Here is a 13,627-nt window from a genome sequence, read left to right as displayed (position 1 = left end):
TTGCATAGTAAAAACGTTTTTACTATGCAAAAGTGGTCTAATCGGATATTTTAATGCATAGGGTTGGACTAACCAAATCGACTTTACATGGTTTTAAATTCGTGCGCGAAATGTCCTTGTGAAACCTATGATTACACAGCGTGGGCTTCTGGCATTCAGAAGGTCGCGGGCTTTAATTTAAAAACACTATAGTAAAAACGTTTGTACTAGAGAGTGTTGTTAAATTAAATTTTAAAGAAACCAATTTAACACTGTTAAACTTGATATCATAGGTCGGGGGGCTCTGGGCTTCAAAGATCGCCCTAGGTTATGCTGGGGCTCTCTTTTGTATATTAGAATGCCGATCTCTGCTTGATATATAACGGTTCGATTGAGAGCAATGAAATAATATTATCACCTTCTTGGCGAACTTGTTTCATCATTTATTTGAAATCAACACGCCTGATCCTATTCACTTCCGCAAGAGAGCTTTACAACGAAAACAAACTTCACCCAAAAAACTACTATTCGAAGTTATGGGAATTAAAAGTTATGGGAAATCGAAGTTATGGGAATTCGGAGATATGGGAATTTTGTATTCGGGGTTGTGGTTTGCGAAATTATGAGTCGTTCCCGTGTGGGGTGCTGCGTTTGTTGCTCCTAGCTGCCACTTACAGGAGATATTTTTTTGTTCCTTAACTTCCTTTTCAAATTGCGCGCCTGGTGTGAACTTGTAAACCTTTCACCTTCCCATATACCACCGCCAACTTCGATTGGGTATTAGCCTAGCTGATTATTATTCTCGCGAACAGCGCGTGATCAAAGTTGGCCGTGCATATACTTTCAACCGCGAATCCAGAGCCCTCTGACGACGCATACGCATTTTCACATCTTGTTTTTCTTATTACAAAAACTTCTGGACGGTTTAATTGAAATCTAAAAATTAATTAAGTATCTAGTTAGGAATTAGTCATGCCTATCGCCGAAGAAGACGTCGGCCTAAATAAAGAAAACGGGTTGGGATTTGTTGGTATTAAATTCTGTCAAGAATGGTAATTAAACCTAGAAATGATCGACTTAGGCTTACTCAATTATGGGGTTACACTACCTATTTGCATTCTAACTTTACATATTCTATTTAGTAATAACATGCTTTATCCAAAGGAAGATAAAGAAAATAAAGTTTTACTCTATGCAGTATGTTCTTTCCCTTCTCTATTTTATAAAAATACTTTTACTTATAGAGTTTATTTTGAATTAGTGTCGTAACTGTGATTATCAACAAATAGCAGATAATAATTGTATTTATGTCAACAAAATCACACATGAAGTGGAGTGCGTATCTCTCAATTAACCATGTTCATTATGAAAATTTCAGATTAATACTGGCTTTTTCTCATCTAGTGAATTAACGCAAATTGTGTCTGATGTGATCCATGATCCAACACTACCAAGAACAGAGGAGCATCAATGTCCAAAATGTTCTAACCGTGAAGCAGTATTTTTTCAGGCTCAAAGCAGAAGAGCTGAAGATGAAATGAAATTATATTATGTCTGTACCAATGCAAATTGCACTCATAGGTGGACCGAGTGAATGTCTTTTGACCTTTTAAATAAAGAGACCAACTATTTTCTAATCTTTTTAATTTTTCTTTTTTTTGCTTAACAAAAGTACACACAGTTTGGAAATAAGTACATGTACTTTTTCTAAACATCCCCAAGTAAAAAAATTTTAACCCCATTTTTCTTAAATAATAAAAAGTTAGACGATGTCTAAAATAATAATTACTGGAACTTGGACAATTTGCTTAATTTTACAATTGAAAATACCAGCAATGAGAATATTTAAATAGATATTATATATTAGTCTTTAATTTTAAGATTGACAAACGTTGCCTTTTTCCTTAGTCAATAGCTCAAAAGCAATGAGAAATTTTTGATATAAACTTTTGTTTAGCTAACATCTACCAAATTCCGAAATATATCACCATCTCCAATATTTTTTTAAAAACAAATCCTATTGCGCATACATCTCCGCTATAGACGATATTGTTCAAGAAATGAGTAGACAACAAAGCGGATTAAATTTTGGACAAAGAATGACTGGTATTGTAAATGCAGTGAATTTTGTAGAGGTGTGGAAAATTCCAGAATGGGTTCATTCTGACTACTTTTTACCTGAAGCACCCTATATTTTAAAAATCATAATTATTAAATTTACTTTAAAATAAAAACTGTAGCAAAAACCAGGAATTTTAGCATATTCTGATTAAAAAGCATTTTGTAGCCACAAAACTATTTTCAAATTAACATGCAACTGGTAAAACATTCCAAAAGTTTGGTTTCGAACAAAATTTTGGTAAAAGCTTGGAAATATGGCAATCAAAACTCAAAGGTGCTGAAGCATTCAAATGAAATGAATTAAACATGCACTTGGAGATATTTTGCAACAATGTAAAAATATAGAATATTGTCGGACTTAAGAATGTGACAAACCAAGCAGCCTTTAACCCTGAAATCTTAAAAGACAAATAGCAGCAGTATTTTTGTGATAATACCCAAGAGCAGTTTCTGTGAATCTTTTGCTTTTTTTTCTAGTTTATAACAATCGCGAATAGTGATTGTTTCATAATTGCCACCTCAATCACATACCTGTTGATTTTGGCCTGCTCTGTTGGTTTGAAAGATTGAAAATTTGTTTCAGAAGGAGAGAGATACAGAAGGAAAATTATAGCATCAAGTTCAACAGCCATAATTTTTTTTTAATTTTTAAGAACCAAGATTTAAAAAAGAGAAAAAGAAAAACAAAAAAATTTATTTGAGTCAGGAAACATAGAAAAATATAGTAAACGTTTCAAGAGTTAGGGAGCCTTCACCACTAAAGGAGTGGCAATTCTAATCCTCAACTCCTTATATTGAATATTAATTGACAAGTAATTTTTAGCTAAATTTGATTATTTGTGTTAAAATTAGCTAACTGTAGACTTGTAGGTGTGCCTATTTTGGTTAGCAAATCTATCCGAAAAAGGGTATTCAAAATTAAAAACTTTAGCGCCTAACCAGGAAAAAAATAAACTTACAATTTTCTTTTGTTAAAGAAATCGTAAAAATGGTTTGGCAGGTTGATTTTCTGTAATTTAAACATTTTTTTTTATCACTACGGAGCCTCGATTGAAATTACTTCCCACTACATATATGAATTCGCCTTTATTAAATATGATTAAACGTATTGAGATATGATTAATGAATCAAGCAAAAATTATCTACCGACAAATAACAGAGGTACTTAATACCCATATGCATCAAAATGAAATCATTCAAAAGATAACGAAACTCATTCATAAAAGTGTAAAAAACATGCGAGTGATGTTAAAACCAAAGTGATCGTGAACTCTAAAACGGGTGTAAGTGATGTGAGAAGTGCTTAAAGTTAAGACGAATCTCTTACCCGTTTTTTATGTTTTGACGATTTTTCAGATTTAACAGGGTTAGAAGAGATAGGAGTAGTACTAGAAGAAGTAGAAGAAGCGGAACTAGGGGCTGCTGAAGAGATGCAGCTAGACTGAGATCAAAGAGCGTGTTAGGCTTAAATATTATTTAATTTGATCTATCATTTTATTTTAACATATGGTAACAGACAGCGAAAGCTTTATGAAACATAGCTAACTGTATTTCTTGCATCAATTTTTTTTAATTTAAAAAATAACCAATTAAAGCGCAGACTTATATTTCCGAGCAAATATAAAAGTATCACCAGCCAATTCTTTATTATATGATATCTATACTTACGTCTGCTTCGGCAATGCTATTATTGTGTTGACCATTTGCAGGTTTTGGACTAACTGGAGCCTCGCTTACCTAAGAATATATTATTAGTATTACCGAATTAGTAAGAAAATTAAAGTAATTCAAGTATATACAAAGCAAAATTCATACTAGAGCACTGGTTCCATTCGGTTTTTGTTGTATAAGTTGGGCTTGCAACTCCTTGACAAGTTCCTGTTCAGCCCTGAGAGCATCTTGACCAATTTTGACGAGAGAATTTAGTTTCACAGTCTGAGAGCTCAAATCCTTAGTTTTTTTACGCTCCTCCTCTAACTGAGAATGAAGAGCTTGCAATTTCTAAATCAAACATTTTTATTTATTTATTTAGTGGGTTTCAGACATTATGGTGAAAATGGGCAAGTTTACATCTTGTGACTCTGTTAAGGCCTTCCTCTCTCCTGCAAGACTATCAAGCTCCTTTGTCTTTAACTCAAGCTGTTGTCTTAAATCATCAGCAATTTTGTTTACCTAAAATTGAAAACCAAAATCCTCAGCATAATTCAATTTAACACTTGTAAGTGTGTATTAATCAATTTGATGTGATAAAATTAATGCATACAGATGTAAGACATTTGACAAAACAATCGTGCTTTTTCACATGACAATAACATTACGTGAATTACCTCTTGGAAATTTCCAAACCTGATGGCCTGAGTACCAAGAAGAATTAAACCACAATTGCAAAGAAACAATTACAAAGGACCCAGTTAAAAAATATTAAACAAAAGAGTAACATCCATATAAGCCAATCATCGAAAGCTTTCTACGTGAACTGGGTAATAATGGCCAAGACATATATACCTCGTCAGCCTTAAGTTCTAAACTTTTCTTTTCATTTTCCTCCTCTTGCAATTTGGCTTGCAACTCTTTAAGTTTACTTTGCATCTGTAATTAAGCGACATATAAGTAAATGGCTCATTTTTTAAAGCTAGTGACCCATTAAGAAAGGATGACTAGCTTTAAAATCATGCAATAAGTTAAAAATATTAGTGTCCCGTCACCTCAGCTGTAGCCTAAAAAAAGAAAGCAAATCCTTTGAATTTAAGGATCATCCATTATAATAATCAATGAAAACCAAATGGTACCTCTTCAACTACTTGAAGCTCTTCAAGATTCTTCTCTAATTTGGCTTTCTCCTCGAGGGCCTTGGAAAATTTAGTCAAAAATGTAAAAAGTAACTTCAAAAATGCTTTAGCACTTTTGAGAAATACATACTTTTGTTAATTGCCTATCTTTTTCGTTTAGTTTCTCTCTCCATTTGTCTTCTTCAGCTTCTACACCAGATTGCAATTTCTTCAAGATATCCTCCTAATGAATTTTTTTGTTTATACTAGTGGTATAAAATGATAGAACAATTGAAGACATACAGTTTCATCAAGAACCGTTTTGTAATGATTAATTTGCGCTTGTAGCGAACTGTTTTCCGCTTTGAGATGAATTAGTTTGGGGTCTACGCCTCCCACTTCTCCATTAATAACTTTTTCATTTGCATCACTCGGTGTTGTTGGAGGAGATGGAGGAAGTGTAGAAGAGACTGCGCTCAATTTCCTACCAACTTCATTGACAAAGTTTTCTACCCAAATTGAATGTTCCTGAAAAATAAATTAGTCAAAGAATGTAAAATGATTCTGTAAGCAAATGAAGAAACTAGTCGCATACCATTTTTTTGTCAATTTTAAATTCTGGTAATAGCCTATGGAGTATTTCTCTATCTTTTAGTTGTTCAGTTTCAAGTTTTAGATGAAGATCTTCTTTATTTTTTTGCGCTTCTTGCAGTTTACCCTGGGCTTCTTTCAACCTCCTTTCAATCTCTTCTATACTTTGACCCTTTGCTAAGGCAGCTGATTTGACTTTCTCAGCTTCGTTAAGAGCTTCCATTGCCTTCCAATTCTTCTCCCTCAACTCGTTGTTTTTCTTTTTTTGTTCCTCCAACTCTTGTCGAAGGCCGCTGATATTCGAAGAATTCTTCCTCAGCTCTTCACTAACCTTACTAAGTTGGCTCTCCTTCTCCGCTAGCACTTTAGTCAGATCCTTAACTTCTTTCTCTGATGTTTGAACTTCACCATTCTGTTGGTTAGAAGTGTTAGATTCTTGTCCTTCAGCAGCTGTACGGACGCTTATTTGCGCAAGCTGAGCTTTTAACTGTTCATTTTCCTCCCTGAGAGCCACTGTAATCTTGTTAGTTTCTGTATGCTGCGCAGTAGCAGACATTGCTTGTGACTGAGTATGTTCCAGCCTTAATCTGACATCGTGAGATGCTGATTTTTCATTTTCCAAAGCTTGTTTCAATAATGACCCTTCCTCCTCAAATTTCCGACTAGCAGACTCCATTTGCTCGAGCCTCGAAACCAAATTTAGGCGATCAGCTTCAGCCGAGCCTGCCACTGCATTAGCATGTTGAAGTTCCTTGGTGATGGAGTTGAGACAATTTTCCGTATCAGCCACTTTCTGACTTAATTCAGTTATGGTTTGGGCAAATTTGTATTCGTCTTCTTGTTTGCTAGTTTGAAGTTGTTTCAAATGGGTTTCGTAAGTGTCAATCTTTTGTTGATTCGTGACTTGAGCAGTTTCGTAATGCTCGCAAGCGCTCTGCAACTGTTTCATTTGAAGCTGAAGCTGTTTTTCAGAGTTGCTTAAACTCTGACGTCTGTAAATACCTACAATTTTAGTATACATTTAAAAATATTAGAGCAGCACTCAACTTACTCAGCCTCCAATCTAGACATTTTTTGTTGAAGTTTGCCATTTTCTTCCGAAAGATGTTGAAGGGCCACAGACTGTTCATCATTAACCTTTGCTTGAAGCTGTTAAAATAAAATAAAATGAAAAAATTCTTAAACTATTCATTTTCACCAAACATACTTGTTGATATTTATTTTGCAGAGCTCCAGACTCAGCCAAATGTTGCTCATGGGCGTGTTGAAGGCGGGCATGCAACGATTGGGTCTCTTGGATTTGTTGCGCTAATTTTTCCTTAATAACTCTTTCGGACTGGGAACTCCTGGTTTTCTCTTGACTCAATTCCAGGCGTACCTCGCGCAGTTTGGAATTTACTGCCTGATATTGTCGTTGCTCGTTTTCTAAAGCTTGCTCTCTTTCTTGCAGTTGTTTTTTCAGAGCAGCAACTGGGTCATTTTTCTTGGTCCATTCAGCAGAGCCTTCATGTTGTTGCTTATTCAACAGCACTTCAATCAAAAGATGAATTTCATCATCCTGAAGTGGTGAAACTTTAACAAGCTGAAGCAGTTTCTTCCCAGAAATTTCAGTTTCATTTGCATTAGCAGTTGCTGTGGAAAAACATGTAGTTGGGAAATAACTTTTTATCTGACATAAAATGTAATAATATATTTTAAGGGTGCATGAGTTACCAACTTACAATTTTCATCAGTCTTTCCTTTTTTATTCTTTTTATTGGGAGAAGAATTGACAACTAGTTCAGTTTTTTCAACCTTAGTTACAGGCGGTTGTGGGTTAGGAGGGCTGGGATCCATCTCAGGTTCCTTTTTCTCCTCTTTCTTCTTAATATCTGTTAGTTTTGGAGCAGAATCGGCAACAGGCGCTGAACCAAGAAGCTGGATTGGTTTTTTAGAGACCAAATCCATTGAATGCCTTCTTTCAACCTCATCCTTTGGAACAAAGGCTGGGGCAGGCAAATCCAAGGGGGAGTCATCTAAATCATCGTCATCAGCAATATTAGTAGAGAGCTTTGCATTTGCATTTAAAGGAGTTTGTTCTTGCTTATTGACTAAAATTGACTTAGGTGCTGGTGAGCTTTTAGTTTTCTTTTTGCTATTCTTGGCTAGAAATTCCAATGGTAAGTTTATTATTCATACAATACAATGGCTGAGTAGTAAAAACCAACCTGTTTTAGCATTATTCAACTCAGGTGTGGCATCAAGAGGAATAATTTCTGCTTCCACTTTGAAGTCAACTCTCTCACCATGATGGTCCATAGCTTTCTCAGCCTTAATTGGAACTGACTCGTTTTTATTTCCTTCAGAATCTTCAGAGTGGGAATTTTTGCCAGAATTGCTTTCCTTGTTACTTTTCTTGTTGGCACCAGAGCCGGCTTTCTTGTATTTCTTTTCCTTCTTGGGTTTGTCACTTTTGCTGCTACCACTTAAAAGGGCTTCTTGGTTACGTTTCCTCTGTTCCTCAATCGCTTCTTCGTAGGTCTTCTCTCTCATCCCAAATACAGAAATGAGATATACTACAACAGCCGACAGGACGCACAGGCCCACCGAAACCAGTGCCACCTGTAGATCCATCTTAGAGCTTAGCTTAAATCTTAAGCTTTAAGATTTCTTAACGGAAGGGACAAAGTTGCACTTCAGAAAGTCACTCTAAAAAAATTAAAAACAGCTTTAAAAGATTACAACAGCTAGTAAAATTATCAACATTACAAGAGCCAAGCTAACTTTTTTCTAAAAAGTAAGTCTTGATTAGCCAAGACACTTTCTAATATTAATTTTCATATTAACACGTTTTGGTTTCTGCCTTAATTCAGACTCATCGGGGTTCACATACAAAAAAATTAAAATTTATCGAAAAAACTGGTAGAGTAAGCAATTCCTACAAGGCTGAAAGACTACTCTTCAAACACAGTGCGGTTAATGTACTAAATATCTCGTGGTTTTAAAAAGCAACTTAAATAATGATAAGATAAAATTTATTGATATAAAAGGCATGATAATAGACTTCTGTGAAGCTGCAGCTACTACTTTTACATAGGCATAGATAAAAGAGAAAGAAATGTAGCATATGTTCAGCAATTTTAAGTTTCACTAAAAAGCTTAAATTCAAATAAAAAACATATATTAGAAAGAAACATGAACCTTACATGTCATGCATTATTAAAATTCCCCAACCTCTATAAATAACTAATGTTCAAAATGTTCATTAAAAAAAATTAACACTAACACAGGTGCACAATTTAGGTTAACATGTCATATTCAGCTACTACGCCGTGATCATGAACCAAATTTATCTCTTACAAGAGAAGTATCAATCTAGGCTTTAAAAAGAAACATGTACCTTAAAGGCAAATTGCAATGGACGCAAACTTGTAGGCAAACTACATAAGCGTACAAAAACAGATCCAAATTTAAATAGACTACCAATATATAATGTAAAAATGTAACTCTCAAGTGACATTTCATTATTTATAAAAATTTTGGCACGGTATTAGTTTCATTAGGTAATTATCATGATATATTTCCCCAGTTTAATTTTTCAAGAAAATAACATTAACAGTATAAGATGAATTCTTCTCATTAAGAGATATTATATACTTCAAGTGAACCTAACCTATACCAATATCATTTAATGAATTATTTAAAAAAAGCATGAGGTCACTTAACTTCAATGCATAATTACTGGTAAAATGAACAGATCATGTGAATTTATCAAAGTAGGGAACCAATATCGGTATAGCCGAGTCCTTAAAAGTTTTGTTAATTCCTGCGTCATGATCACGGTTTTTGGCCTCTCGGCTTTATCTATGCTTTTATTTATGGATCTTTAAATGGTCAGTAAGGCCTTGGTCAAATCAAAGCAGGTGGATTCATACTAAACTCTTATTCTATTTAACAAATTCAAATAATAAACAATTATAATGAATTTATGTACTTACCAAAACTGTTTAAATGGTTATGAAATTTGTTTCATTAATTTAATGAAGGAAAACCGGCTCTCATTAAACCAGATGTAAGTAGACCTCCGGGGCTCCGACGCCGCGTCACCACCTCTGATTCTGGCAGACTACGTAAGAAAGAACGACAAATCTAGATCAAAGAGAAAACTACTATGAGTTTGCACCTACTACCAACTAAGGATGACATTCTCTTTTGTATTAATGTATGATGTCACGTGTACTTTGAATCACCGGTTTCTTGTTATAGTTTAAGATATAGTTTTCTTAATTAAAAATGAGTGATATTATTTAATAATTTATATTTTACCAAAGTGGCTTTTCTTAATACATTTTAAATATGAATATTGAATAGAAATCAAGAGCAGGGGACCACGCCTACCCGAAACTATTAAAAATATCGACTTATAAACTAAGAAGAGCCATCTTTTGGTGGTGGAAAATGTTGTATTTAAAGTTGATTCAAAAACAAATTTTATTATCAATAAGAATATGGAGTTAAAATTTGTAAAATTGGAAATACATGAGGTTGCAAAACTTTAAAACTATTTTAGGTTCGATTTTAGCGCCCGTTGGTCGATCATGGATTGAGTAATATTCAAAGGGAGTATAAAGTTGCATATAAATGGTTGATCACTATTGGACTAATTACAAAAGGACGTTTCGGCTACCCTAAAACGTAAGCCACACATAAGGTCATCCCTCAACCTGGCAAAAAAATGCGTTACTCACTTTGCGCAAGCACGAAAGTATCACACGGAGCCAGTGGCGTAGCCAGAAATTCTTCAAGGGGGGGGGGTCGAGGTATGTGCATGGTAAGTGGGGGTCTAGAAGGGAATGTAAATTTAGGTAGACCGAAGGGGGGGTCTGGACGTGGAAACCCCCCCCCCCCTGGTCTACGCCACGGCACGGAGCGATCCTGTTAGGTAGCGTCCTCTGTTGGCATTATTATACAATATTCTCCTTTTTGCGTCTCTCATAGCTAATATCTTTAATAGCTATGAGCTAGGAGTAGCAAAAAGTGGTGGGGGGTGTTTTTGCTACTCCTAGCCAAATACTCGAACAATAATCGAGATGCGGACGGACAAAAGATTAAAATAACACCTTAAAGGATTTGATAGAGAAATGGGAAAACGAACGTTTTAAAACATACAGGCCACGTAGGCTGCAGGCAGAAGCCACGTAGGCTGCAGGCAGAAGCCACCCGGCTGTGAGTGGTGCCCAACATGATGCCAAGGTCACGAACTATTTCTCTGGCCTTGATGACCCGACCACCCAACCGGTACTGGAAAAGGGGATATTTAGGACCACAATGGAGGACCATGGATTTATCAGGGTTAAAAATCATTTGTTGAGGCCCAGGAGTGCAAAGCGTTTAAGTCACTTTGCAACAATAGATAATCGTGCGAAATTTTGATTTCGCGCCCAAGCTTAAAGTCATCTGCACTGAGAGAAATTTCTGTACATTCTACAGAGTTTTTGTAAAGTATTAATGTGTGCGAAATTTTTGCAGTACGTTTCTGCTAGGAGGATTCAAGTGTACCTGGAGAAGAAATTTGTATTCCCCCGACCAATGCCTCGCGGCTCGACTACAGCTGTCGCCTGGTGTGTCAAATACTTGGACATAACGTTTTTAGCGCCACCTACAAAGCTTCAAAGTAACCTAGGAGCTACCAAAACATTCGTCTGCTAGACAGTATTTCGAACTTTAACGGTTTTTAGCTTAGGCCACGTCGAAGAAATTTGCCCGAAAACTATATAATTTCAAAGAAAGTTGCAATGAATATTAAGTTTTAAATTTAATTATGATGAAATATTGTTGCTTTGACAACTGTCGTAGCGATTCTAGGTGCCATAAAAATATAATTTTTTATCCAGTTCCTAAACCAAACACGTGGTCATAGTTCACATTTTCCCCACTATATGGCTCCGTTGTAGTTTTATGTCCAAGGGTTTGAGGCTTTGAGCAGCCTCTCCCGTGGCCCCCGAATTCTTCTTCAGGTACACTTGAATCCTCCTAGGTTTCTGTAAGCAAGTAAAACAGTTCAGTCATTTTATTTTTGTACAATATCCTTATGTATATTTTAGTTACAGAACTGTTATTTGTACTAAGAACTGTAGAGATTACAGAACTATTTCTGTAATCCATGATCAACGATTTTGGCTGTTAAAATGACCAAATATGTTTATTTGTGGCACTGTAATTTTCACCAAAAACTGCAAAAAGACAGATCTCGTCTTGTAATTTGCGCTACAATTATTTAATGGAAGTTTTATATGTATATCCGTAGTTGTAATACAAACGAAATTTTCTAAATTTCTCAGGTTATTACCATAAGCCTATGATAGCCACTCTCGCACCTAACGGAACGCGTCTCTTGCCACCGCGATAAAGCTCGGCTCCTATCTGTCGTTTCAAAGGAATCAAGCGCCTGGCTGAACGCGCTTCTTTCTCCGTCTCTGGGTGCTCATCTCGACAATGATTCTTTTAGAATCGCCATCGGTCTTCGCTTGGGTGCCCATATCTGCGTTCCGCGCATCTGCAACTGTGGTGCCCATGTCGACCTGTTCGGGACCCATGGTTAAATTGCAAAAAAGCACTGGTCATCTGTCCCGCCACGCCGCCGTCAACGACATCGTACGGCGCGCTCTCGTGACATGTCCGCCTGTGTGCCCTCCGTCCTCGAGCCCCCGCAGTTTGTCGAGGGACGACGGCAAACGCCCAGATGGCATGACCCTTGTCCCTTGGTCCGGTGGTAAATCATTAGTATGGGATTTCACATGGTCCGACCCCATAGCACCTTCGTATTTGGCTTCGTCTTCTGGCGCTCCTCTCTGGGCCGCCATCCAGGCTGAATTGAAGAAAAACGCCAAATATATGGGGGCCTCGGTCATCGCTTCGAGTTCTGTGCTTTGGCTGTTGAAACTCTTGGCTTGGCCCTGGAACACGCGACTGGCCGGAAAATTCGCGAAGTAACCGGGTAGCCGCGTTCCGTGGAATACATCAGCCAACGCATAGCCATTGCCGTGCAGCGGGGCAACGCGGCCGCCGTCTTGAACACGTTCCCACCAGGCTCCTCTCTTGATGAATTTCTTTACAAACTCCACTAATTTTTACTGTTTCATTTTTGTAAACCAATTTTTTTAAATAAATTAAAAAGTTAATTCTCGATTATAGGCTTACTTATGTAACATTCATGCTACTGAGAAATAAACTCTATAGCAGATTAGGTGAAATCCCACACCAAAGATTTGCCACCTAAGCATACGGAGCCTTTGTCATCCGTCAGGTCGTTTATCGTCGTCGCACAAGGGCACGATTTAAAATGTCGCTCACGGCAGCATGACTGTGCGGGTCGCTTCTCGTGCCATGACGCGACAAGCGACTCTCACCTCTTTTATAACTCAAACCTTAAGCACGTGATTATTTTGAGGTATCAGAAAAAGAGCGGTCAGTTATCACAACATCAAATAAAATTGCGTTGTTTTTTCTCTACTCTAGACTGTGAGTAGACGAATTAGCAGACGGTAATCCAGTAGTTTAGCGAACTTCTCGTGTTGGCCACTGGAAGGTTCTATGGTAACTGAATGTCTTATTTTTAAAATTACAGTTTAGCAACTTGCGAAAAAATTACCAAAATTAAAATAACGTAGAGTCGTAGACGACGAATTTTTCTAGTGCACAAGATTTATTTAAAACATAAATATTTAATTTGTGTAATTAAATATTTATGTGTATGATTTGAGCGCCCCTAGCGGATTATTTTTTTTTAGAATAGTTTTTACATTGAAGCCAATATAAAAACGAGCGTGGCGCTGAACACGTTATAGTACAGTTTATAGGGGGAAATCCTTGCTCGCGGAATTTCGACGAATGCGTTGGCCACTGTAGCGTGAACAAAAATGGCCGTGGTTCACCAGTGCAGCGCTGATGGCGTAACTTTCGTTACCAGCGTATGAACCCTGCGTCAGTTTTAGGCAGTGATGGGCATTTTTCAAAATTTCGTGATAACTCTCACTCCACCTCATTCCCGTTTCTAAAATTTTAAACTCTAACTCATCTCCTCTAACCACCGTAAACTAATTTTGTATCTCATCTCCTCTCATCGAATTTCGCTAATTAATCTAACCTCGCGCACACTCCCACTAGTTTTGTTGAAAACTCTGATCTCA

The 13,627-nt window shown here is 36.7% G+C and overlaps 2 protein-coding genes across 12 annotated transcripts; one reads left to right on the top strand and one right to left on the bottom strand.

Annotated features, from left to right (window-relative positions):
* Positions 1 to 858: 858 nt before the first annotated feature.
* Positions 859 to 1,616, top strand: Polr2I (RNA polymerase II subunit RpII15). The gene is made up of 4 exons (XM_090154600.1): positions 859 to 1,031; positions 1,122 to 1,176; positions 1,241 to 1,314; positions 1,384 to 1,616. Exons 1-4 carry the CDS (start codon positions 952 to 954, stop codon positions 1,571 to 1,573), a joined length of 399 nt encoding a protein of 132 aa, XP_090010726.1. The 5' UTR covers positions 859 to 951; the 3' UTR covers positions 1,574 to 1,616.
* Positions 1,607 to 9,613, bottom strand: LOC149936146 (uncharacterized). 11 transcript variants are annotated; one of them, XM_090154591.1, is made up of 19 exons: positions 9,437 to 9,613; positions 7,667 to 8,147; positions 7,181 to 7,603; positions 6,667 to 7,091; positions 6,511 to 6,608; positions 5,464 to 6,451; positions 5,172 to 5,396; positions 5,020 to 5,112; positions 4,890 to 4,949; positions 4,806 to 4,817; positions 4,606 to 4,689; positions 4,428 to 4,454; positions 4,171 to 4,272; positions 3,916 to 4,101; positions 3,769 to 3,837; positions 3,428 to 3,541; positions 3,060 to 3,109; positions 2,632 to 2,650; positions 1,607 to 2,167 (listed from the first exon to the last, which is right to left on the bottom strand). In XM_090154591.1, exons 2-19 carry the CDS (start codon positions 8,070 to 8,072, stop codon positions 2,147 to 2,149), a joined length of 3,402 nt encoding a protein of 1,133 aa, XP_090010717.1. In that variant the 5' UTR covers positions 8,073 to 8,147; positions 9,437 to 9,613; the 3' UTR covers positions 1,607 to 2,146. The 11 variants fall into 11 exon arrangements, with proteins under 11 accessions (XP_090010717.1, XP_090010721.1, XP_090010724.1 ...); XM_090154595.1 differs by lacking the exon at positions 3,060 to 3,109; XM_090154598.1 differs by lacking the exon at positions 3,428 to 3,541.
* Positions 9,614 to 13,627: the final 4,014 nt, after the last annotated feature.

This window comes from Leiobunum rupestre, chromosome 7, assembly GCF_980474605.1.
Source record: "Leiobunum rupestre chromosome 7, qqLeiRupe1.1.hap1, whole genome shotgun sequence".
NCBI classification, from domain to species: domain Eukaryota; kingdom Metazoa; phylum Arthropoda; class Arachnida; order Opiliones; family Sclerosomatidae; genus Leiobunum; species Leiobunum rupestre.
The sequence above is the reverse complement of the archived record's forward strand: the minus strand, read 5'-3'. Positions and strand labels throughout refer to the sequence as shown.